Raw genomic sequence first — 27376 nt, 5'->3', positions numbered from 1 at the left:
AGAGGAAAAGAGGAAGGCCTAAGATAAGGTTTATGGACGTGGTGAGAGAGGACATGCAGGCGGTTGGTGTGACAGAGCAAGTTGCAGAGGATAGGAAGAAATGGAAAGAGATGATCGCTGTGGCGACCCCTAAAGGGAAAAGCCGAAAGATGATGATGACTCCAAAGCCACAAACCATTATTCCAAAGACCCCTAATTTCAAAAATTATAAATACATATCTTTTCAACTGCTGCCCCCTAAACTGTTAAGAAATGTAAACCTAATTTTATTGTTTGGGGAAATAAAGTGAAAATGAAGATTCAGGTGGAAAATCATATCTTTAAACAAGATCAGTATATATTTATATTATACCCATTACTTTCAACAGTTAGATATTAAAAAAATAAATGCACTGAGGTAAGTTCAGAAGTTATACTTCGTTTCATCCTTTCTTTAAAAAGGCACATTTCAAATGACCAACAAAACAATTAATTATATTTCAGCTGTAACAACTTCAGCATATGTTAGTTTCTATATTTTTCTGCAACTTGATGCTGCATTTGGCCATACAAAAATGTTTACATGGGGGGGCAAAGTGGCTCTATCACAACCTCAACTTACTCACAAAACCTTCCAATTTATTTTATTTTAATACAGTAATTATTGCAGGACTCATGTTACAAAGCAACTGATTTAAAATAAATACCTCATAAACATCACTCTGAAATTCCTTGATGAACTACAAAGTGGTAAGAATCAAATACATTACAATATTGGCATTTTTTTTATTTATTAACTAGATTAGTCCCACTATACCAATGGAAACTGATTTGCATGGTAGTGCAGACAGTTTCTGGAGAGAAAGACATAGAATATATTTCCTATATTAAGTATATTGCTTACTGATATAAAACATTTCCTATATGTTGTAAATGAATGATTTCATTGTGACTTAAATTTAGAAGGGCTCTGCAGAGTTTTTGTGAAACTAATATGGAAAAATAAGGTAGTTAAACATCACTTGAAAAATTGGAGATCACTGGCATTATGTACTGTAGATTATGAAATATAAGTTTGATATTACACAGGTGTATGAAGGTTGTGCCGAACTTGCTAGGGCAAGGTGCTTATGATATAAAAGGCCACTTTATTTCTGACATGTTGCTACTTCTACAAGAAGTGACATTGTGGATTGATAATGACATGATTATGGGCAATATGATACTCAGAAGGCCTTTAATTCACTTAATCATAACAGTATTTGGGATATTTTGAGAGCTTAAGGTTTTGTGACAACATTTTGGCAATTTTTAAAAAGAGTTTATGAAGCTTATTGGGTTAGACCACTAATAAATGGTTGGCAGGTGGGCAAATTGAGATATCTGTGGGGGTGAAACATGGTTATTAATTAAGCCATTTATTATTTGATCTGGTGATAAATGGTATCTTATTAACAACAGCTTTAGATCTGAGAAAAGCTAGACTAGAAATCTTACCTCGTATGCATTAACCATAGTTTGTTACACAGATGACAAGGTGGCTCTTGTAATTGTGGATCAGACAGGATTTAGATAGTTTAACACAGTTTTTTTTGGGGGGGCAGCAGGACTGGTCATTAACAAAACTAAATTTCATGGGTATGGGGAAAGTGTTACAATTTATAATATAACTTTCCGCAGTATGTCAATAAAAATGTTGGTATATGCTTGGCAATGATCAACTAAAAAGAAAAACTAGAGGCATTACAAAATTATTTTCAAAACATGGAAAGCATTTTGGTTATCCTACAAAAAAAGGTTAATCTCTTACACTCAGTTTTTTAGCAAATTAAATTACTTGGGTAGAGTTTGTTTCCTTTTTAAATAGAGAAATAATTCCTGAGTTCACATTTTCTGATCACATGGGGTTCTCATTTGAACTCAATACAATTGAGGAATATTACATGCTCCTGTTATTTAGGACAGGTTAGGTCTGATTAACCTGACAGTTTTCTTACATTCCTTCTATAATATTCTTTCTGGGTTGAAATATGAAGCCTTTGGTGTACCAACCTTATACCTTCTCAATATTATTGTCCATATATAACACACTTTGAAAAGAAAGAAATGTTCAGTTAAAGGAGAACACGGGATGCTTTGCAAAAGACTTAAGAGATTGGAAGATCTCTGCAATCCTCACCTAACACAAGATAAAGAGTTTCTATGTTGAAATAATGGGAAACTGTTTTATAATACATGCATAGGACAATTACAGTGAGAGACTTATACACAGTACAGAGACTAGAAAGACAAGATTTAGACATACTGGACTGGGAAGATTTTTAGTGGAGACTGTTAGGTAAGCTCACAGTTGAGGTGGGATGAAATATAAATGTTATATTGAGAGATTGTGCTCCTATTAATCTTCTCAGGAAACTTAGTTACATGCCCTTGTAGAGTATCCATGAGTGCAATTATTTTGGAATAAATGCTTTTGATTGTGTCGTATTATCAACCACTTGCATATGAAATGATTGTGCATGGTCATTATATGGGTCTACTGGACATTCAGATATGATTCTAACAAAATACTTTATATATTTTTATATTTCTTATGGAAAGAACGAAACATACAAAATTTTAGTTAAGGGGGGGGGCGATTTCCTTTGACTGATGTTATTTTGAGACGTATACAATTTATACTGATAGAATATTAACTTTTGATTTACTGTACTAAATACAGTCCACCTACTCTTTTCACTAAAAGTTGTAGGATCTTTTATATTTTCCCGAGTTTCCAGCAACTCAGGCATATGGAGCATTGGTTTACTCTCTAGTTGAGATAACGTTTCTTATTTATATTAATTCATTAATATGCCTCCACCCGATACCCATTTCTCCTTACAGAGTCATGACATTTACTGAGAACTGGATAAATGACTTAATTAATAATAGGAAGGGCAATGTTTGAACAAGAAAATAATTCTTAGAGTTAATCTTGGATGAACTACATTGGAGGCAGTAACCATTGCTTATTACTTGTTTATAAGCTCATACTTACAATAATGGTCACATAAAGTACACTACAGTGCTGAGGTGCACAATATGAAAATTCATGACGGGAAGCAGATACACTATCATGACCTGCATGAAATGCAGTAAGTTGGAGATGCTGCTGTTTACTAATAACTGTGAAAATATGCAGTACTGCCATACATTACTAATTTTCTATATCAACTGAAATACAAACTACTGCATATCAGGATACATGATGCTGAAAAATTCAGTCATTGATTCTTGCAAAATAAGTTGTCCAGATTCTGTAAACATCTCTACAAGTATGCAGCCAGAAAAGGACTTTCTTGCCATCATTTGAAAATGTCAAGTCTGGCTGAACAAAACTGTTGCTAAAATTCTGTACCTTCCCAAGTATGCAAAATCATCTTCTGTTTTGTGACACTTTAGAGAGACGTTCAATTCTGGACTCCCTCTGGATGTGTTATAAATATGCAGCTAGAAAGGACTTTCTTGCCGTTATCTGAAATACCAAGTCTGGGTCTATATTACACTGTCGAACTGTTAATAGACTGAACATTAGTGATCGAACTGTTAAAAGGTCGAATCGCTATAAAAATATTTTTAAAAGAAAAAACAAAATTATTTAAGCAGGGGGGCAAGCCCCCTTGCACCCCCACACCCTCGCTCTTTAAATATACCAACTCCCAGACCGCATTACAGAGTAGGAAACAGAAATCTTCCGTGTTCGCACTATATTGCACTGAAGTGCAATCTTGGAGGTGGTATATTTAAGTAGCGGGGGGGGGTGCAGGGGGCTTTCCCCCCTGCTTACAGCCTTTAGATTTTTCTTTTTTTCTTTTAAAAATATTTTTATAGCGATTCAACCTGTTAACAGTTTGATCACTAATGTTCAATCTTTAGTGCTTCGAACTATTAAAAGTTCAACAATATAATATAGACCCCAAAGTCTGGGTGAAAAAAAACTTTTGCTAAAATTCTGTGCCTTCCAAAATACACAAAAGCTTTTTCTTTCATTCTTTCTTTCTTTTTATGACACTTTGTAAACAATTATGGACTTCTAGATGTTAAAACATTAAAGTACTAATGTAAAAACTGCAAATTGTGTATATCAGTATAAAGAAGACTTCTTGTTGAAAGACACAGCTGCTCTTAATTTTTAAGCATTGATTATTCACAAGACCTTAATGTGTGTTTTTTTTTTTTTGCTTTTTAACTTGAATTTTAGAAAATGTTCAGGAAGAAAATTTGGCAATAATGAAAAACACTGGACTGCAACAACATATCTGAGTGCTGCTCAGAATGTTATGACTGTATCATGGTTTGCCAGATGTATCCTGCCACCCTATCATTTTAAAACGTGACAGTTAAAAAAAATCACCAATCTATCACCTGAAGTGCTACTATAAAACATTTGTATGGCTGACTTTTCAGAATGAGATTTTACCTTATACTTTTACCCTTGTAAAATGGTTACTTTTCTGGTACACCACTGAAGACTACAGTGAGTTAACATCAAATATTAGACTTTTATACTTCTGATTGCTTGTTTCAAAAAATACATGCTGATTTTATTTATTTACTTATTTATTCAATGAAGGCCTGAGGAGAAAAGTTCCTCATACTTTTTTTTACAAAAATTACTTATTACCGCTGACCATCTTCAAGAGAATTCTTGATGAGTGGATGGGAAACAGAAAATTCACCCCGGGGATAACTCCAGTGGCTCTACTCGACAGAGGTACTGGGAACTAAGGTCAGGTGGCACTTTGCCAGGGTAATCCTATGGCTAGGCTTGTAAAGGCCCCAGGGTCATTAGCCTAGTACACACCTATGAGATGACACAGAATGGCAACATACAAACAGTATACATGTATGTACAGTGCTCTTGATAAATTTGCAGAGTACATGAGCGGACAGGTGATCCGCTGTGGCGACCCCTAACCGGGAAAAGCCTAAAGAAGAAGAAGAAGACATGATTGTTTAAGCAGTGTCTATATATTTACAAGTATATCACAATATACATAGTGTTACATGTCTTATTTGCAGGGTGAACCTATGAGTCTTAAGTCACTTGTAATGTGGATTATTTTCCATTTGGTGGTGTAGCAGGGCATGAAGAAATAAACAGCATGCAGAGTATAAACCAAGCATTTTTGTTAAAGAAAAAGATGACAGTCTCCCCAGAGACATTTTTTGATGGATAGTATTTACAGAAAAACACAGAACAAGGTAAGAGATGTTATAGTCTTGTTTGATGTATTCAAGACAGAGTCAGTGAAAAAAGTGAGAGAAAATAGAGAGTGCAGGAAAGCAAAAGAAACGGGTAACAGGTTTAGGGAGCTGTGTATATTAAAGTTATAGAGTGCCTTGTTGATGAAATTAAGACTGCAAAATCTCAGACAGTAAAAGCAGTACAGGCAGAAAGGAGGGTGAAAAGGAGTGGATGTAAAAGAAGCAACATTGTCAATCCTATCTCAATCCTTATAAACAGATAAAGCCAGGAATCCTACATTCCCCCTCTCTGGAAAAAAAATCACACAGGAAATTCAACAGACATTACTAATTTTAGGTCTAAAGCAATCTTATCATCCCCCTCTACAAAATACGTCAAAAATGTATTCAAATACAATTGCTAAACTAAATCCTGCAAGAACTCCTGTCCCCTACACAACACAGCTTTCATCCTACCCACATTACTAACACTGCACCTCTAACCTTCGTTGATACTGTCAAAGCTACAGAAAATGGCAAGCTAGTCTCTTCATTTTTAGACCCATCTAAAACCTCTGACACAGTTTATCACAGTAAACTACTTCTTCAAATTTCCTGAACAGGTCTATCTCCTCCCACCCTTCTAAAGTTCGAAAGCTACCTCCCAGTCACCACCAGCATACCATAAGGCTCTATCCTTCATCCCCTACTCTTTAACATTCTCACTAACATCCTCCTCCCATCAGGCCTCCCCAGTACAATTTGCAGATGACTACAGACTCCTATGCATATCTGACAACCTGGCAGATTTCCCTCTGGAAGCTTTAAAAGTCACTGAAATATGTCTTTGTGACTCACTACTTATGTTCAACCCCACCAAAAAAAAAAACTTCTACTTTCCCCCTCAAATCCCTCTCTCATGAAAAAACAAATAACACAATTGCTGAAGTCATTAGGGATTATAATGGGTGATAATCTTAAATTTGACATGCATATATAAACTGCATAAAAAAAATTACCAAAAACTAGAAATGTTTTACACAGCCAAGAACTTTCTCACCAACACAACTACAACTAAACTTTCCACTACTTACCTCCTTCTCTCACTACTTTATGGCACCGCATCCTTACTAACCTCCAGGCATCTCAAAAATCAAAACTTGAACAATGCTATAAACCACTGTACAGCACCAAAAAGCCTAAATGTGTTAGAACTACCCCATCAATTAACATATACCCACTTCTTACCATAAATTATTCAGCATCTATCTGCATCCCCAGCATGAAATACCATTCTACACAACTATGTTTCCAACCAGTCATTACAATCCAATGACCAAAAACTCTTCTCTGACAAATCTGCTGCATGGTCTGTAATTATACCATGTTGCTGAGGACTGAAAGTCCTTACCTGTACCCATCAGGTCAATACCCGCCCTCCAGTCCTTTAAAACCATTCTGTAAGCCTTCCTGGCCAAAATGTGGCTCTGTTCTTGCTCCGCCTCAGGATAAACTATATCCCTAAATATGAAGTACCTACTCATACATTACATCTCCTTACTCTCCTTTCTTCACTCATTTCCTTACGTCAATCAATTTCTCTCCCATGTCTTTCTTTCTAAACACACCATAAAACCTGTTTTTTTCTCTCACTTCATAGTGCAATTCTTGATAGCATTATACTAAATTTCTTTACTTGCTCTATAAACTGGCCAACATTTCTCCACGTTAAATCATTGTCATATAAACCGCATCTCTTCTTAACCAAAGTTTTCAAATTGTCTAATTTGGTATTTTATATACATTGTGTGTGTATGTGTGTGTGTGTATTTAAACTGTAGACTTTTTGTATTATTTTTGAAGATTGTAAAATTACTGATGTTAAAATGTTTTTGTAACACTTTGGGGCTTTTTTCCCCAGAACCTCCACAGAAAATGGGTATCTACACAGTCAGACTTTCCTAGTAATAAATAAATTATTGCAGTATATGTTTGGGTTTAGGCCACTACATGTGACATTCTATATCTGCTAGGTGAGAAGCTCCAATAGTATCCAGCATTTGTAACAACTGGGAAGGAATTCAGAACCAGACAGCTGTGCTTATCAAAGAAACATACCACAATAAAAATAAATGTACATATGTTCAGCACTGAAGACCAGTGCCATCCTCTGGCCTAATGCACCATAACTTTCAAATTCTTAACTCCAGCATCATGGACAAATCTAGAAATAAATCAGGAACATTTTATTACAACCACAGACTTTTTTTTACTTGAAAAATTTGCATAACTCTACTGTCATTAAGCTTAATCCCATCTCTCCCAAAACTGCAGTTTTTGGAGGAACAGAGTAAAATTTTGAACCAAAATCAGTGACAGTTGAGAGGTACATAATGCCCTCTTCTGAGCGATCAAAACGACAGGCAAAAATAATCTATGCAAAAGTTCCCATGTCAAATACTTTCCTCTTAAGTCTCTTACCCTAATATGCGGGCTGTCTGTAACTTTTGATTCCAGAATGTCTAAAGCATCTGCCCTTAGATCCACCAAAAACTTCACCCCACCTTCCAACCTACTGAGGTAGTTTAGCAGAACCTTGTAACGAGGAGTTAAATAGTACCGCAGCCTGTCTTCTATTTGTAACACAGTGGCCGCGTCCCTCTGCAGACTGTCCAACAGACGTGTACCCACGTCAGCTACCAGTTCGTGATCTGCACCGTACCCGCTAGCCAACTTCTCCAACAGGACCGACTTGTCCTGCGAGGCCAGGTCCCGGTAATACCGCATGAACTCCAAGATCTGCGATTCACGTGGTGGGGGGTTCTTATCTCGGGTCTCATATGTACCTAAAGATGGTACGACACTAGAGAGCAGCTCATCCATACCTAAACCTGCCACTGGTTGTTTAAACTGTGAAAGGGTGACAGACGACAGAAATGGCCGAAGGAGATCCGACTTTCTGTGCCAACCCGACCTTTGGCACATTTGTTGGGTTAAGAACCCAGTAGTGCAAAGTGCCCGAAATCGAAGCATGACACAGAAACACTACCGTAAACAGCCCTGGTGGAACTCCCACTTCTTCCGGGTTACAGTGCGAAGGGTTACCACACGCTGATTGATATGACAGCTAGAAAGCAAGGAATCCATTCAGCACCTACTAGTCACAAGGAATTCAGTACCCGTGGGGCTACACGAGCCCGACGTTATGCAGTCAGCTGAGTACATGTGATGTCAACTGTACAGATTTTTCGAAGAATGCCCATATTTTTCCCCTCACATTTTTGGTCTGTTTCTCATAAAACTGTGGTTTTCTGGCAAATTGTTGGTAAATCTTTGAGAGTTGAAGTCGGAAAATAATGACAGACTTTTGAATTTCAGACTTCATATCCTTCAGAAAAATTCATGTTAATGCAAAACCTTTTATTCTATCAATTTTCCAACTTTGTAAGAGCAATATTTAAAAAGTATCCCTATTTTTGAACGTTGTGTCCCGTTATTTATGGCCTTGTCCAGGTTTTTTGCTCTAATAGGTTGAGGAACTGATTGTCTTTTGCAAAATTATGCTATAAAAAAGGCATTACGTTTAGCACCGAAAATAATCATGGAATAATTAAGAGTGATATGGTATAAGGTTACCACCAGTCCCTCTCTGGGCAGGTGTGTCCTGCGGGGAAAAAAACAAAAAACATAAAAAAACTAAAAAATGGCAAATGTCCTGAAATTTTAGAACACAAATTATTTCTTAGGTTTTCTTTAATAGTAGCACAAAACAGTTATTTTGCATTTGAAACAAATAAATATCATACGAAATAGCATAAACAACTCAAATGCTACAATACTGAGTTTTATTTGGGTAAAAAAGTGAAGTTCTATATTTTGTATTGTCGGTATGTTCTGTCTGCAAAATTTCGCTTTTCTACAAAAAATGACCCACTTGGGGCATTTGAAAAGGTGGCAACCCTAGGCATCGATTGCCTGGCAAACTACCAGAACCAGCAGCAATGCAAGAAGTAGCTAAACAGATATTCTAAATATCCAGTTAAGACTGCATTTCCAAATAATAACTAATTTCTGGATTCTGAATGTTTGATTGACAGCAGAGATGTCAGTAAATTCCATTTTGTACTCGCAAATGCTTATTGCTGCCCTCCCCACACACACACACACACACAATCACCTGGGATTTAAATGGTCACTCACATCACTCAAGTTACTGCCTCCCAGCTCTTAATATGCAAAGTTTTCAGTTCCTCAAAAAATAACTATTAGACCTATTTTTAGATTTGCAATTCTTTCTGTAAGGAAAGCTATATACATGTTGTTAGAGGCATTCATTTAAATGGTTATGGACATAACATGGTTTAATAAAGCCAAAAGTTTTCTAACTAATAGTCAGAGAAAAATGTACTTTGTACAGTAGAGAGTCAATTATCCAAAACGCCAGTTACCCAAACACAGCTTTCCAAAGTTTTCAGGTATGAAAAATCATGGTCTGAATGTGTAAACGTTATACGAATTCGCTTGTGAGTGTTTTTTGAGCTTGTACTACAATAATATACTATACCGTTTTGTACTTAAACTATATTTGTTTTATTTTTCTTGTTTAATGTTAATCAAAGACATTTTTAGAAGTTTTTTAACTGGTTCAATTATATGTTTGATTATCCGAACTACTCTAGGTCCCAATTAGTTTGGATAATCGACACTCTACTGTACAAAGAGTATGTTTGGCTGCACCCTTCTGCTGCTACACATGCACCTCACTATGTGTTGATGAGACTGCTAATGGTAAATTAAAATAAAAACACTAAACTATGCCACACATAAGAAAAATAAAAATGGTTGAATGACTGTTCAATTAGTACTAAGCTAACTGCCCTTGCAAGCCATTTTTAAGCCTAGCCAATTATCTCTTGTGAGACTCAAACGCTGCATCTTGTGTTTGGAAGGCAAGCACCTTAACCATTAGGCCACTCTCTCAACTCTAAAATTTGACCTGAAAAGTATTATTAATAACTTTAACTGCTACCCTACACTATCATCACAGGATAACAATAACTGGAAAATGAGAGTATTCTCATGTATCTTTTATGTATCAAAATACCCTTTTCTTAAAAAAAAAAAAAAAAAAAAAAACTTAAAATAATGATGGCCTCAAATGCAGTTATTATGGTCAGAGATGGTACAGAGACTTGGTTATGAAAAGGCCATACCCATTTGGGGGGGTATAGAGAATGTTCTTCAGGATAAATAATACGTTAAACAAGCTTTTGACATAGTTGGTGGCATTTACATAGCAGACAACAATATCAAAATCAGGAGAATTGAGATGTGTCAGGTGGACAGAGTGAACCTGTCAGTTAAGGGGATGTGGGTCATTAATTCAGACCTGAAAGGTGAGCTCAACAGGAGAGAGCTAGGTTAGACATGGCCAGGAGATGTGCTGGACTTAGGCTATGGCTAGGTTAGACATACTGTTTGGAGATGTGCTTGATGGAACAGGAATTTAAATTTCCCCTCCTTGTGTAATGGAAGGCAGGATTGGTAAAGAAGGCAAAAGGTAATTGGGACAATGATAAAAGACTCATCAACTGGTCCTCCATTGGTACTTGTAGCCAGAATATAGGTCTGGAAAATTTACCAGCCTAGCACACCTTGGAAGATTCTGTGCTGGCAAAGGATACAAAATGATTATGTTTGAAACTGTTTTGGCAAATTTATGTGAGAGATTAAAGACCTATTATCGAAACTGATGTTAGCTCTATAGTGGTTATTCTGTATAATAGTTTGCAACATGCTCATGAAAATTTTGCCTTGCACTAATCTGGTGAGGTAAATATTAGTTAATTAGCGAAAAACTGGCAGTAAACACATAACTACAGCCATCTTATTTCACTTTGTGTGTCTGTCTTTCTTAACCAAGAAATGTATTAAAGCAAGGTAAATGAATGTTAGTCTCTCGAGACCAGGTCATATTTGTGCTCTTCATTGCCAAAACCACGGGCCACAATAGGACCAGATAACATCCCAGGTTGCTTATTAAGCAATCTAAAACAGGACCTAATGGATCCACTTAGCATTCTCTTTACCCATGGTCTGAGAACTAACTTTGTTCAAGCAGAGTGGAGAACAGCAACAGTAATCCCCTTGCACAAAGGGGGGCCATCAACCGACCCTGGGAACTATAGACCCATATGTTTAACCAGCCTCATCTGCAAGGCTATGGAAAGAATCATCATGGACCTTATCAACAAGGATATAGGTGACCTTCAAACTCTAGACTCAACCCAGTTTGACTTTCTTAAGGGTAGCTCATGCTTAATAAACCTAGCAGACTTCAAGAAAGTCAGCAAAGCCTGAGTGAAGGTAAGACATTGCATATTACCTATCTTGACCTAGCCAAGGCTATCGACACAATCCTCACTCAGGTATCATTGAGAAACTCTCCCTGCTAGGGTTTAGTCCTGATGTCACTAGCTGGGTAGCCAATTGGCTCACAAATAGAATACATACTGTCAAAGTTGGTTGCACCACCTCTACCAGTAGACCCATCACCAGTGGCATATCACAAGGATCTGTGCTGGGTCCTTTACTGTTTGGAATCTATTTCTTGGAAGTCCAGGCTAAAGTAGATGGCCTTTGGCTTACCAACTTCACTGATGATTGCAAATTGAGTCCTCCGGAGATGTTAATATATTACAGGAGGGGCTAACACAAACAAATGACTGGTGCCAAAGTCACTGTCTAAAACTAAATGCAAAAAAGTGCATTATTTCCCCTTTGGCAAAGCGGCATTACTTGCGAATTACAATATTGACAGCAACCTCCTCAGTTCAAATCCAGTGGTGAGAGATCTGGGAACACAGGTAGATGGCAATCTGAACTTTGACCCCCAAGTTTCCACAGTGATAAGGAAAGCCTTCTATGTTGTGCATCTCATAAGTAAGGGCATCGCGTCTAGGTCTAAGGATGTTATAACTCCACTGTACTCAACCCTCATCAGAACATTATAATAGAGTACAATGCTCCCTTCTGCATGTACCTCACTAGACACCTGCAGCAGCTGGACAGACCACAGAGGTTTCACGCCAAGAAAATACAGGACCTTCAAACCATGACTTACATGGATAGACTGAAAGCCCTGTTACTGTACTCTGTATTGTATAGGCTGCTGAGAAGCAACTTGTGCCTAGCCTACAAGGCAGTGTCCGAACCTGCCCTGATGGATATGCTGCACATCCACAAGTCAAATGGTACAAGAGTCACTCGGTTTAGGGATCTTAACCTAGCCTGTAGCATTAACAGAACATGCTGGAGAGACAGATATATCTCCCAGAGATTGCCATTACTCTGGAAAAACCTCCAGTTCATTTGAAGAGGAGCTCCTCACTGATCCTATTCAAGTGCAACTTGGACAAATGGATGGGAGACCACAAATTAACCCGGGGGTGGTACATATGTCCCTCATGGACAGGGGTATTTAGCATTTATCATAGACAAGCTCTGAAAATTATGATCATCTAACCTAAGAGAATTGAGGCAACTCAGGATTAACATGGCTAGCCTTGTAAGGGCTCTAAGGCCACTAGCCTAGCAATCTCCTATGAACCTTAGAACTTCTAAATAAATATGGGAATATGATAGTTGCAAAGATGGTTACAATGAAATCGATACAAATGACTATGTAATTCATGTCTATCATTTTTTTCTTATGTACTTTGCCTGCATGCTGTTACTTTAACAGTGGCAGAGCTAGTGGCTTTACTTTATTTTTAGATTGCAACTCTGTCATGTAGCTCAGCTATCAAGGCTCCATTGCTTTTACCTGTTTGTTCATTGTTTTCAGCCTATCGGCATTTACAGTGTAGACAGAACTGAATACATCCCTTTAAGCATATCTGTGCCATGACTGCAGATGGCTCCATTTGTTCAATTACACTGAGTCCACACTGTTACTTTGCCAGTGAAAGTGTTAGTGTCATTGTTTTCATTTAGCTTGCTACTCTGGTGTGTACCTCAGCTAATAAGGCACCAGTGCTGTTACTTGTTTGTTTATTATTTTCACCTTGTAGGCAGGATCAGTGCAAAGACAGCTGAATGGTTCTTTTTCAGGCATATCTATGCTGTGAATGTGAGAAGTCATTTGCAAGCAAAATGTGATGTGCATGACTGGAGAGGCAGGAATGGGGGAGTGCCAGCAATGCTAACAGTTGGAGGGCTTGACTGCATAGGCTATTAATCTTTTTTTTTTTCTAAAAATGGTGTGTGCGTTCCAACTTAAACTTAGCTGGTGCAGAACAAATTGCTGGTTTCAACATCACCATGATAGCAAGCTTACAACATCCATTATTTTATTGTATCTGATCATTTCTTCCTTTTCTTTTGTAAATATTGGTGTTTGCTGTATTAGTTGTTATGCATCTGTGGCTGTTTATCTCTTTATTTGCACAGCTGACATAATAGTTAAATGTTTTACTTCCCATAACTTACTTATAATCATAATACACTGCATCTGACCTGCCCATGTTCCTTCTGTTTTTTGCAACATTGTGTTAATTTAGATTACCGTTCAAATCCTGAAGCCCATAACACCGATGTTCAAAATGTCGAGACAACAATAATAAAGACTGACAATAATGAACAGCTGATGTTTCCCAAGGCAAGTAAATACTTGTCCAAACCTAATGTACACACACTGGGCTATATAACAACCACCTAGGTGGGGTGTTATGCCCCCCACACCCCCAAATGTGAGGGGTTGCACCCCCCGACCCCCTAATTATATATACCAACTCCAGGATTACACTACAGTGGGGTAAGGGGCATATTTCCACATGCCAGGCAACTGTTTACTTGCCCTGGGAAACATCGACCGTTCGTGATTGTCAGTCATCTGTATTTTTGTCTTGACATTCTGAACATCAGTGTTCTGGGATTCAGGATTTATAAGGGGATCCATTAATTCATATACAGTTAACTAATTACAGCTATTGGAGGCCGTTCGGGATGCTTTGGTCTTCTCTGTCATGTACATTTAACTGGGTACATGTCGATCAGTCAACAGCACTTTTATTTATTGATTGATATTTGTTTTCTGGGGTTGAGCACTGATTTCCATGGGCCATTTTCAGATGAATAATCAAAATAAAAGAAGCAAAACAAGGTTTGCTGAACAGCAAAGATACGTTTTTTGCATAGGGGTAAGCCCCCTTCACCCTCCACATAGGTGTCCAGACTTAAATGTACCTACTGTGAGGTCTGTGACACCTGTGCACTGGCCCAGTAATCAAGGAGCCTCAATACTCACCACTAACACCAGTGAGGGGCATTCACATTGGGAAGGATAAAAAATACACACACAGTAAAGTACAATTTCCTTTAAGGGCACACAGAGATAACAGTCAGTCTGAGGCTGTTTTTTCCCTTTCTCTCCAGATTCCCAATAAGACTCCCCACTGGCACAGCTATAGGGTCCAGATCTCAGCCTAGTGGTCAAGCTAAAGCCTCCAGCACCCTCTCTGTCTAACCAGTACTTCATGTCCCTGCCCAAGTAACTCACACACACACACTTTAAGATATGAGTTATATACAAACACAGAGACACTCCTGGGGAAGGCTGGCACAGGTTCTCCAGTTATGTCCCTTCCTAACAGTCTATAAGGTGGTACCAGCTGCCGCCAACCACTAATATCAGCTACTAAAAAGGCCCTTACCAAAGGATGTCCAATTATTACTAGCAATATTATTATCCAAATGGTAAGTGTGACCCAGGACTAAAGCCATTGGAGTGGCTTGGCCAGTATCACTATATACATGCAATGTACTCTAGAGCTTAAATTCTCTCTACACAAAACAGCCACAGTTGAAAGGTTTAAACATATTTAATAATAAATAATAAAAATACAAGACAATACTTCTTACTACACATTGCTAGACCATAGTTCAGAGATCACAGGAAAATGCTTACAATAATACTGTAGAATAGTTCTGACATCGATACAGAAAAACAGGTAGACTAAACTTACTATTTTCTATCTATATCTAAGAGCAATCACAGTTCTAAATAAACTCACATATAGACCAAAGCAGAGTACTGGTGAGTTATTATCAGCTTTAGACAAAATCTAAAATGCTCGCTCTCTCTCTCTCTCTCTGTCTCTGACAAAGTCCTTTTAATTGATAATACATCCTGCTTACTCATTTTAGATTACATCATTCTTAAGAGTTCTGTGGTTTCCCAGGCTAACAGAAACTCTACATTTACATTTCTTAGTAAGCTTGCACCTCGTCAGGAAAGCACAGCAATTAAAGACATTATATATATGTAAAATCTAGTAATTAACTCTGGTCTCAAAACAATAGAAATAATCTGCTGGTTCAGACACCACGGCTCTGAGCCCTGAGATCAAACTGATAAAATGCTTGACTTATCAGCTTTCTTACAGCAGAGTGCACTGTTACATTTTTGCAGTTCAACATCAAATACAGTCTTCTCACATTTAAGAGAACAAGCCTATGGCTTTTATTAATATTTACAAAGATATAGAATTATCTACAAAATTCTATCTAGCTATGCTGGCAGCCTTCACATATCTTCTCAAGGTCACACAATATTGGAGGAAAAAAGAAAACTCCTCTCTTGGTGAAAATTCTTTTGCTCCTTTACATTTGGTCATTCATCACTCGATAAAAGTGCTATCAATCCCACTTGACTTGTTTGTTTCTTTCTTTAATCACAAAGTATTTGCAGTACTAATTTTTCCTATGCGTTTCTTGCTTTTCATTTTATTCATCTATTTTAGAGTAGACCAAATGTCTGCTTGAGCATACAAACTAACTGCTTTTTTTACTGCATTTTGTTTGTGCAACATGTTGTTTATGCAATAACTATTCAATTCTAGTTGTGTTCATTCTAGTAAAATAATTCTTTTTTGTCAGTTGAAGTTAACTTAGTCGACTTTCTTGTCACAGCTTTATACTCCTTTAAAAATATTTCTGCCTTCTCATTTTTCTTTGAGAACAAGGGTTATTTTATTTTCCCCTTGAGCTGTTGCATCTTTTTAATGAACTAAAGATACCTTTTAATTTACTTTTCAGATATTATTCTACCTCACCTCAGTTAGACATGTGAATGTTTCCAAATCAAGAGATGTGAAGAAAAACCTTTCACTGAAAGTATTTATATACTGGTATACTCAGATATATGATGAGAGCATTAAATTTAGGTGGCCATGAAAATGACAGCCTTTGACTAGATACTGACTATAGAGGGTATACCTCTGCACTCAGCAGATGAGTTGGGACAGAATAGAGTCAAATAATGGGGCTAATTAGGCTCTAGGTAAACTACAAAATGACAAAGATAAACTTAATAAAGCCAAAAAAAAAAAAAAGAACGAGGCCAAGGACCACACTACTAGTATTTTTATTATGTGCTTTCATCCAATAATACCCAGGACTTCATCAGATAAAAACAGACAGACAGATTAAATACTGTTACAAACACCCTGATTGAATAAGCAGTTAACCTAACATTTCCTGTTAACATACAATACATCCTGTAAAGGTCTGAAATTAGCTAAAAAATATGAACAAAAATGAATATAAGTAGCAACTAGTGAACTTGACTATGAATACCAGTCTATACCAAATAAAATATTTTTTTATGTATAATAAAATACATAACTCTTATTAAAACATATACAAACAGGCATGTGTAGAAAACATGTTAAAACACATTAGACAAACCATAATGAATCCTACTATACATGCTGCCAGAAAGCCTATAATTCACCTGTGGCTATTAATTTTAACACACTGCTGATAGAAACACTGATCATTCAACCCTGTAAACACCGTGGCATTAACTCTTAATTGCCACTGCAATTCTCTAAGTTCCAATAACTCATTAATAGATCCACCCCTCTGATCTTGCTCGACATGGTCGATAAAAATAAATCTAAAGATATGTTGTTCATAACTTTCAAGGTGTTTAAACAAAGCATTATTTCTATCCCTTTTCTTAATACTATACATATGTTGGTATATCCTTGTCCTAAAGCAACATTTTGTCTTCCCTACATAGACAGTTCTGACAAAATGCCAACTAGATAACCATCTTTGAGTTGCAATTATACTTTCTTTTTAATTGGACACATCTATAGTTGGCCAATGGAAATTTTATTCCACCTGCCATACAGTCTGTATCTCCTGAGATCCCACTTGTCAGTCATTAAGAAAATAATTGTAAGGGCACACTAGTTAATCATGAGTCTGTGTTAAGAAAGGTAATCAGGCCATTAATAAAGTTGGAGCAGTACTGCATTACACATATTAACAAATGTTGTGAGCAGTCATTCTGGGTACTGAACAAACTGTTCAGTGTTTTCTTTGGGACTGCTGTATCACCTTTCAGCATGTCATCCATTTCAGTTGTCACAGATTCATATAGTACATCAGACTAAGCACATCTGGAACTGAGGTCATTGTGAACAAACAAAACAATAACTCCACCTAATGAATCAGGCCACAAACATTCAGATTTGCAAAAATCAGACAAATGTACTGACAAGGAGCATGAAGCCATAGTAAGGCCAATAACTTTGTACTTAACTGCGCTGCGCCAAGTCTTGTAGCTCGTTATTAAGAATGTGGGCAGCAGTGAAATAAAGGCTTATAGAATTATTAGATCTTAAGCCGATACGATGTTTTGGAATTGTTAGTAAAAAAAAAAAATTTTTTCAATGATGAAAGATTTCTAGCCAAAAATTTCCCCCTTTCATTCTCAGGTGGTGCAATAATCATACGTTTAGACCTATCTCAGTTGCAAAGAGAGGCTAAAACCCCGACTAATACAACCCCAGATAACTCATGTTCAGTTACCAGCTTGTGTGGTGGAGGGACTGATCAGGGTAGGATGGCATTGAGTGGAAAATGACAGCTCATACATTATGCATGGGAGAGGCAGCTTGGCTTACTGCACTGGTGACACCTGTAGGAATGCAGGTGTATCAAATACAGCAAGGGGCCTAATATGCCCATGCTGGAAAGTGGTGTGCTGCTCATTTGTGAGGTTACACATATGCAGAAAAGAGCGACATACGCTTAAATATGTGGAAGGCAGCATACACCTTCTGAAGGGAGCTTTATGGAGCTTGGAAGCTTCAGAGATATTGGGTTTAACACATTCTGCAGAATCTGCAGACTAACCTGCATCCTCACACCAGACTTTAACCTCCAGTAGCTGTAAATGGGTGGTTTATAAGCTAGAAGATGCCTTCAGACACTCTTCTGTTGAAAAAAAATGTTTCAGAAAACCTATTTGCAGATGTTTAACCAGCATTCATGCTGCACTCCCAACACCCAGTAACCAGTAATTAGGCAAACAGAAGTGTAAGTGTGTCCTTTTTTTTTCTTGAGATCATATCACATTTAGTTGAGGTTCATATTGCCAGCAGCACTTTAGGCTTTTTTGTCAAGTGTGTTGTTTGGTTTGCACTTGGGGTGGGATGGGGAATCCACCTTTAGCCTTGTTCTTGATTTTTTTTCTGATGGAGCATAAAATGTAGTTGAAGCTCAAGGTATCATCAGTACATTGTTTTGCAATCTGTATAGCTTAGTGTTGGGGGGCAGTATTGCAGTTGATTATTGAATTGCAAACTGCAGTTAAAGCTTATTTTTCATGCAACCAGCAGTGTGGTTTCTTGTGTTAATGCATGTTGAATGTAAAAGGAAACTGCTCTGCTAACAATGACCATCTAACTATGGTCAATAAGGATACAAGGGTTATTACAAGGCTAGGCTTGTAAAGGCTATAGGGCCATTAGCCTAGTAACCTCCTATGAGCCTATAAACTTTCTTAATTGTTATATCATTGTAGCTTCTTAACAATACTGCAAATGCTGAACATAAGAAGCATCTTTCATGATGGTCATACTTATGTAATTATTGTTGTAGCCACCCTTTTTCTGTGCAATTAGTACTATAATGTTTTTGTTTATCATGTTCGTGCTTATTTAACTGTGAACAGCTGCAGTCAGCTGTTAAGAAAAGAGTTGGTGGGCATATCATCACAACAACAGAACCACTGTAGGAAAATAATCAAGTATAACACTGCCGCAGTGCCAGTCCAGTTATATTAACCATTAGAAGTCCCACCACTTTTTGCATGAGCATTCATTGGGAATAGTAAAGCTGGCAGTAACGGTGCTGCCCAGAAGGATAAAACACATACAGTTTCTACCTTCATTGCCTTCATTTCTGTCTACTGTTTTTCTTCTAGCTTTATTTTTTGTTATTAAGATAGGTTGCTTGAAACTTTATGCAACTGACAGTAATAAGTAATGCAGCATCGAACATAAAGCATAGATCAGCATAGCAAATAGGTAACACCTTGTTTTATATATATATATATATATATATATATATATATATATATATATATATATATTTTTTTTTTAATTTCAGGCAGAGTACATTAAAAGATTAATGCCTAATAAAGAGAATGCCACTACTACTAATAATAATAATGATGATTTCCTTAGTAACATTCTTAAGTTTTTAGTGAAACACTTACTTTTATGAGATTCTTCCACTGAAAAGTGAAGTGCTGTGCAGTGTCTGATCACAATTTGGTAGTGAATTTGGTCAGATACTTTGGACCATGACTGGACAGATTCAAGAAACCCAGACTTGTAATGAGGGTGTTTCATGTATGCAAAGCATATGCTTTTGTGTTAGACGACTTCAACTCCCTCTTCCAAAAATATTTTCCCATTTTTCCAGTAAAGTCATTGGGCTGGAGCCTTTCATTAGCTTGTGGCTAGATTGCTAATCCTGTCAAAAAAAATATTTTTACCAAGAAATAGTGCATGTAAGTTTTCATTGCTGAAATGTACCTAATGGCAACTTAAATTTTTACCCCTATATGTTGAGTGTTTGCAGCACAAGATATTACAAGGCAGACAGTGTCCAAAGCAATGAGCCTGCCTTATGACTTTACTGTGTGTTCTGCAAACTCAGGAGGATGATAGCAACCCCTAAATGAAGTCAGGCCCCAGAAGTTAGATACTGGGTAGAGAGGCTGTCCTCCTTCTAGACACAGGAAAGGACCATGAAACTTTCTCACCTGTACTCATATGGCACCCTGCTACCTTGATCTCCTTGTAAAGGGCAGTGTGCTGCATTTTATGAAGGTTAAAATAAATAAATAAATAACTGGAACAGGAGAGCGATTATACTGTCACAATGCATATACTGGCTGGCAGAGAAAAGGCAGGGACATTTCATAGAGACCCAAATCATTAAAATTTAGAAATGCAGCTTATTGTAATATCTATTTTGAGCCATGATTGCTGTGTTTAGAATTTATTACAATGCAATAACCTTTGCCATTTTATTCAACTTTTCATGAGAGGTTCACTTGCAAAAACAAAAATTAAAATCTGGTGTGGTAAGAAAATAAAATGGGACAAAGACTTTGAATTATTACAAGAAAAATAAAACAGGAAAAAAACTAAAAGTTCAAAAAGGAGATTGGTAACGTAACTGGGATGATATGAAAAAATGCCATCTGTGCCAGAGAGATTAGGGCAGTGTATTTGTAACATACCGGCATAGCTAACTGGACTTTTGTAAAGATTCTATCTCATGGATCTGGATGCAGCCAGAAATGCAATATCTGTGAAAGGGTCTATATCACAACATCGAACTTACAAAAGTTCAATTATTGTAATATCAAACCGTTCTGTTCAAAACCCAACGAAACCAAAAGCACAGAGCAGCGATTCTTTTTCCAGGGAAAAAAATCACTGTTCCGTGACAAAAAAAAAAAAAACTTAACCTTAAACCTAAACTAAAGTGGGGGCCTTTGCCCCCACACCCCCCAACATGGGAGGCTGTGCCCCCCCTACTTAAATATACCAACTCCGAGATCTCACCACAGTGGAGGAAATAGCAAAGCCCCGAAAACAGCCCACCAATTTTTTTCCCTGGGAAAAAAGTCGATGTGCCATGGCTTCGCTATTTTCCACTTTCGGACTTTAGGGTTCGATATTACAAAGTTTGAACTTGTTTCAGTTTGTTGTAATATAGACCCTATAAACAGTCTTTCTGCAAGAAAGGTAGAAATGCTGGAATTATTTATAGCTTCCAGATGCTGTATTAAACCTTAGCAAAGGTCTATGTGTGTATCGTGACACATGTGTGTCAAATTCTGGCTCAGGTGCTATTGAGGGGGTAGTGTGGGAACCGCAAAGTCAGTTGACCAGAAATGATGTCATTCTGTAGCCAGCCCCGAAATTGTATTTCAATACCGAGAGATGTGATAGAAGCACTCAGCACTCTGTAATTCGAACTGACAGCAAAGACACTCATCAATTTAATCTTTCCTTTCTCTATCAAGTAAGTATGGAAGAGAAATTATTCAGTCAGTTAGGAAAATATAGTGAAATTAGTTGAATATTGTTTTCCGTATTTGTCTGAATCTTTCTATCTGTGTTGTCTTTATATTTCCTGTGAATTGAAACTCTGGTGTTTATTGTGAATAGATATTCAGTAGCCCTTGCTGTTCTCCATCTTCATTAACGACCTTTATACTGTCATCCCAAAAGTCAGCTGTATCCAATATGCTGATGACTCTACTCTGGTTTGCTCAGCCACATCTCCAGTAGAGTTATGGTCAGCTACCCAGACCACCTTTAATACAATAGAAAACTGGCTTTCTGAACATCGTCTGATCCTAAATCCCCAAAAAACTAAAATGCTGTTATTTTCACCAACACGTAGGTCTACCGCTTTCACCTTTACCATAAAATCAAATGATGGCACAATAATCTCCCCTGACCCATCTACAAAACTATTAGGTGTCATCATAGACAATAATCTCAAATTTGACCTACATGTTAACCAAACTATCAAAACCATCAATAAAAAACTAGGGTCACTTTACAGAATAAAAGCCTTCCTAACCCCTCCAGCTAAAATTGCCATAGCTCGCTCTCACCTTCTTTCAACCCTTCTGTATGCATCCCTCTACTCTCGAATTTGAACAAGACTGTCCTTAACAAACTCTCAATTTGCTACAACCACATTGCCAGGTTTGCCACTGGGCTGCCTTTTAGGACACATCATTGCATCAATCTAAATCAGCTTGGTTGGCTTGAACTACCTAGCCTAATCCAGTATAACCAACTGATTATGGCTTATAAAATCCTCTATAATCCGGACAATACTCCTGCACTTAAAAATATTATCACCCCCTATAACAATCCTAGACCGCTTCGATCCTCTAACAAACTACTAATTCAGACTAGCAAAATTAATAACACAGCCGGTGATTCTCTCTTTGCAAACTCTGTAAGTAGATCCTGGAACTCTCTTTCAGCTGATATTACCTTGCTTTCCACCTTAGGTCAATTTAAAACTAGACTCAAACAACATTTGTCACTTAACTGGCTATGTCAATGTATCAAGCCTGGCTAACTCAAATGTGTAAAAATTTGTTAACCAGTTTACTGTGTAATTTAATTTAATCCTGACTTGTGCTCAGGACTAACTGTAACCTGTGGAACTTGTTTAACTTGCTTACTTATGTAATCTCTGTAAATAATCTGTTTGTAATATGTAAAGCTGGTATTATGTAATGCTGTATCTGCTTACCCTTGGAGCTTTTCTCCTGGGCCTCCGCTGAAAATGGACATGCATCCAGTCGGACTATCCCGGTCAACAAATGTAAAATAAAATAAAAATAAAATAAAAATATTGTGATATTTATTTTTTATTAAATATATCAAAACCTTTCATTGTGGCTGGTCTTTTAGAAAATATTTTAACCTTTGAGAGCACTTGCATTTATTTAGTGGCACTGTGGATTCACGTTCCTGAAACACTTGCTGCTTGGAAACATTACCATTTGTGTAAGTATTAATTTTACTAAGTATAATTGGGTACCATGGTAAGAGTCTTAGAGTAGCTGGCTTTGGCATGTTCTGGTGGGAGTATCTACCTTATAGTCTGGGTGTAGGTGACATGGTGGGTAAATCTGTGCCAGCCTTTCACAGGTGTGTGTGTGTGTGTGTGTGTGTGTGTGTGTGTGTGTGTGTGTGTGTGTGTGTGTGTGTGTGTGTGAAAATCAAATTTCAAAGAGTGTGCGTGTGTTGGCTACTTGGAACAGGGACTTAGAGCACTGATTTCACACAGAGAGTGGAGGACTTGGCTTGGAATAGACCACTGAGGACTCAACTTTGAGGTGTTCAGTGTGGAGTCTTATTTCGGGCCTGTAGAAGAAGTCAAGCCCCATGAGTGGCGTGTGCATTCCCTGTGTGTTCTTAAGGGAAATTGTGCTTGGTGCAGAGAGCTGCATCCAAAAATACTGTGTGTGTTTATTTTTTTCTCAGTGAATGTTCCCCACCAGTGTCAGTGGTGAGGACTGAGGCTCCTTGATCATCTGCCCAGAGGAGGGATGCCACATATTGTTGAGAAGTGGTGTGGATATTACTTGAACCTCTGCAGCCTGTAAGCAGTATTCCCTAATGGTGCGTGTACTCTCAGCAGCCACAAGGTAAACATACTGAGCTTCATTTTTCATAACAGTTTTATTTATTTTTGTTGGTTTAGTTTTGTCAGGAAAAGCAGGCAAAGATGACAGCAGAGGATTATGGCACACTGACAGTGAACCAGTTGGCTAATGTATGCAAATACAAAGGACTGGGGCATGCTAACCTGACTAAAGAGGAAATTATTTCAGCCTTAATTGCAGCTGCAGTACAGACCAGCATCCAGGAAGGCCATCTGTCTGGTGATGGGGACATGCAGCTCTCTGAAACAGGACAGTTCACCTTTTACTCAGAGGACTTAAAAACCCATATGGAGTTAAAGAAACTAGAACTGGAGGCAAAATATATGGAATTAGAATTGGTAGAGAGACTGCAGCATTTGGAGGCCAAAGAAAATTAGACTGTGGCATTTTGAGGCCAAAGAAAATGAGAAGCAACATCAACATGAGAGGGACATGCTGACTCTTCAACGGGAAAATAGAGGTAATGGAGAAGGGAAAACTGAATCCCAGAAGCAACAAAGTTCAGTAAATTTCTTCCACAGTATAAAGAAGGTGATACTTTTGATAGTTTTATTCATATATTTTAAAGAGTATGTAGACAATATGATGTTGACCAAGGGCTCTGGTTATGGTTCCTGACCCCCTTACTCCATGGTAAAGTTATAACTGCTGTTTCTAAATTGTCTGATACTAATTGCTTAAATTATAACAAGGTTAAACAATGTTTATTGGAATGTTTTAAGTTAACACCTTAAGCTTACAGAAAAAAGTTCCGTGAGCACAGACATAAGGCAGATGAAAGTGTATGTGATTATATTGCTGAGCTAAGCATGTTTTTTCATAGGTAGGTGAGTGGGTGTCAGGTCACCCCAACTGAAATGCTGGTAGACTTTTTAGTGAGAGGACAAGCCCTTAGCACTTTGAGGACATGAGACTCTGGTTGGCAGACCGGAATGTAACTCTGTAGATGAGATGGGGAGAAAAGGGGATCTCTACTTAGCTGAGCACCACAGCACAAGAAGGGAATACCCAGTGCTGCATACGGATATAAAGGGCCCTGTGGTGGGCAGCCTAAACCACCCCAACAGAGTTCACCAGCAACGGGAAGTCACTAGTTCAGGTACATGGACAGGATCAAGGTTTAAATGTTTTAAATGTAAACAGAGGGGTCATGTACCATACAAATGCCCAATGAAGCAAGGTGGGGAGCAAAAGGTGAGGGAGCCAGCAAGTGGGAATAACAGCATGCCAGTGGTAAGTTGTCTAGAGACAACAGGGGTACCAAACTATCACCTAAGTTTGCATCCTATCTTGGTGGATGGAAAACAGGCCACTGCCAAGAGAGACACGGCCTCTGACATAACCATTGTAAAGCCTGCAGTGGCTAAAGAAGAGCAGTCCACTCCAGTCAGAGCTTTAGGGGGACCCCATTCCAGATACCTTTGGCCAGGGTTCACCTTGTCTGGGAGGGCGGAAAAAGAAGTAGCAAACAAGTACACGTTTGAGGATATCCCTGTAGATGTCTTGGAGTGATTTTGATAATACAGTACATTGTGTGAATGCAGTTACATGCAGTCAGGCTTGGAGACAGGCATGTGGGCCTGGTAGCCTGGGGGAGACCCAGACAGACCCCCACACCTGAAGCCAGGACTGGTGATGTGGCTATTTCTGGGAGAAAGTGACAGTGTAGCAGTGAGCCTGAAGGTGAGCCACAGCTACTGATAGGTACTGATGTTCCCTTGGACAGGGTGACTGCAAAGGCAGAGGTGAGGTGAAGTACCCGGGCTGACAGTGATTCACTGCTGTCAGAAGATATCAGACATCCTGTGGAAGGGGAGCTGGGAAGGGTCACAAAAGTAGAGTTCAGACAGGCTTAGCTCTCAGACCCTACACTAAGAGGCTTGAGGGAGGTAGCTAAGGAGGCACCTGATTCTCAAAGAAAAAGGGAGTCTGTATACTGAAACAAAGGGTTACTGTATAGAGAGTGGACCCCTGGGGGAGGGCTAGAGAGTGAGTTAATACAGCAGTTGGTAGTGCCTAGACCCTAACATCTGGCACTTCTAGCCATAGCCCGTCCTTTTGCAGGTCATAGTGGCATAAAGCGTACAAAGAGAAATATTACATAGAACTTTTATTGGCCTGGGATTGCAAGGGATGTAACAGGGTAATGCAGGACCTGTGAGCAGTGCCAAAAAGTAGGCAAGGCAGGAGACAAGATCAAAGCTCCTTTAATGACTTTGCTTGTGATTGAGGAACCATTTGAGAGGGTAGCTGTAGATTTTGTGGGGCCTTTGAGTAACTCAAGTTCCACAGGGAAGAACTATAAGCTAATGGTAGTAGATTATGCTACTAGATACCCTGAGGTAGTGGTTATGTCCTCCCTCGAGGCAGATAAGGTGGCAAATCCCTTGTGAGATATTTTCAGCAGGGTATGTTTCCCAAGAGAAACGCTGACTAGCAGAGGTGTCAATTTCATAGGTTCATAGGTTCATACTAGGCTATCTGCCCTAGGGCATTTATAAGCCTAGCCAGAGTATGTTTGGCTTTCGCCACCCATTTTAAATTAATTTTGCTATGCCCTTTTTCGAGGTTAGTATACTGTGCCTCTGTCTAACAGTGACACAGAAGTGATACCCGGGGTAAACCTACGATCTCCCATCCACTCATCAAGATTCCTCTTGAAGAGAGTCAATGAGAGACTCTGCATAACCTGGACTGGGATTTTATTCCAGAGTGAAGGAAGCCTCTGGGTTATGAATCTGTCCCTCCAGCATGTCCTATTTATTTCAGTGCTGAGGTTCAAGTCTCTCGAGCGCGTAGCTTGATGGGATTTGGATTTTTTGAGGTGCAGCATGTCCCTTAATTCCGGGTTGGGCATGGCTTTATACGTCAGGCACAGATCGCCTCTGAGCAGGCAGTATGCCACTGAGTAGAGATGGAGTTTCTTTAACTGGGCAGCATATGGCATCTGTTTGAGCCCTTTGATCCTCTTGGTGAGGTACTTTTGGGGTCTTTCCAGTTGCTGCAGGTGTCTGGTAAGGTACATCCCAAAAGGGGCATTGTACTCAATTATGGGCCTGATGAGGGATGAATAAAGAGGCACGGTGACCTCCCCTGATCTAGATGTGAATCCCTTCATGATTAGGTGGGCTATATAAAATGTTTTTCTAACCACTTTGACCATGTGGTTGTCAAATGAGAGATTGCTATCAACTTGGGTCTTCAGGCCCCTAATTACTTCTTCTGTACTTAATGGATTACCACCTATGTGGTAATTTGTGGGCACTTTGTTTTTGCCAAAGGGGATGACTATACACTTTTTGGCATTTAGCTTGAGGCCATGGCTCTGGCATCAGTTGTCTGTTTCTATGAGGCCCTTTTGGAGGATGCTTGTGTCGGCTGGAGAGTTGATTATGGCGCCCAGTTTGCAGTCATCTGCGAACTTGGTCAGCCACAGTCCTTCCGTGTTGGCCTGTACCTCCGAGAAATATATACCGAACAAGAGAGGTCCCAGGACTGAGCCTTGTGGGACTCCACTTGTAACTGGTTTGGAGTCTGACATGGCTCCAGCAATTTTAACCATGCGGGTTCTGTCCTTGAGCCAGTTTGCAA

The 27376-nt window shown here is 38.5% G+C and overlaps 1 protein-coding gene across 1 annotated transcript in view; it reads right to left on the bottom strand.

The window, feature by feature from the left end:
• The window catches only part of MLYCD (malonyl-CoA decarboxylase), a 1175690-nt gene extending 1167159 nt beyond the window's left edge, over nucleotides 1-8531 (bottom strand). Inside the window, exon 1 of the mRNA XM_044081242.1 lies at nucleotides 7690-8531. Within this exon, the coding sequence (XP_043937177.1) occupies nucleotides 7690-8241 (552 nt within the window). The 5' untranslated portion in view covers nucleotides 8242-8531. The remainder of the gene's footprint in view (nucleotides 1-7689) is intronic.
• Nucleotides 8532-27376: the final 18845 nt, after the last annotated feature.

Source organism: Protopterus annectens, chromosome 8.part0 (genome assembly GCF_019279795.1).
Source record: "Protopterus annectens isolate FY-2018-M chromosome 8.part0, PAN1.0, whole genome shotgun sequence".
Taxonomy (NCBI): domain Eukaryota; kingdom Metazoa; phylum Chordata; order Ceratodontiformes; family Protopteridae; genus Protopterus; species Protopterus annectens.
The sequence above is the reverse complement of the archived record's forward strand: the minus strand, read 5'-3'. Positions and strand labels throughout refer to the sequence as shown.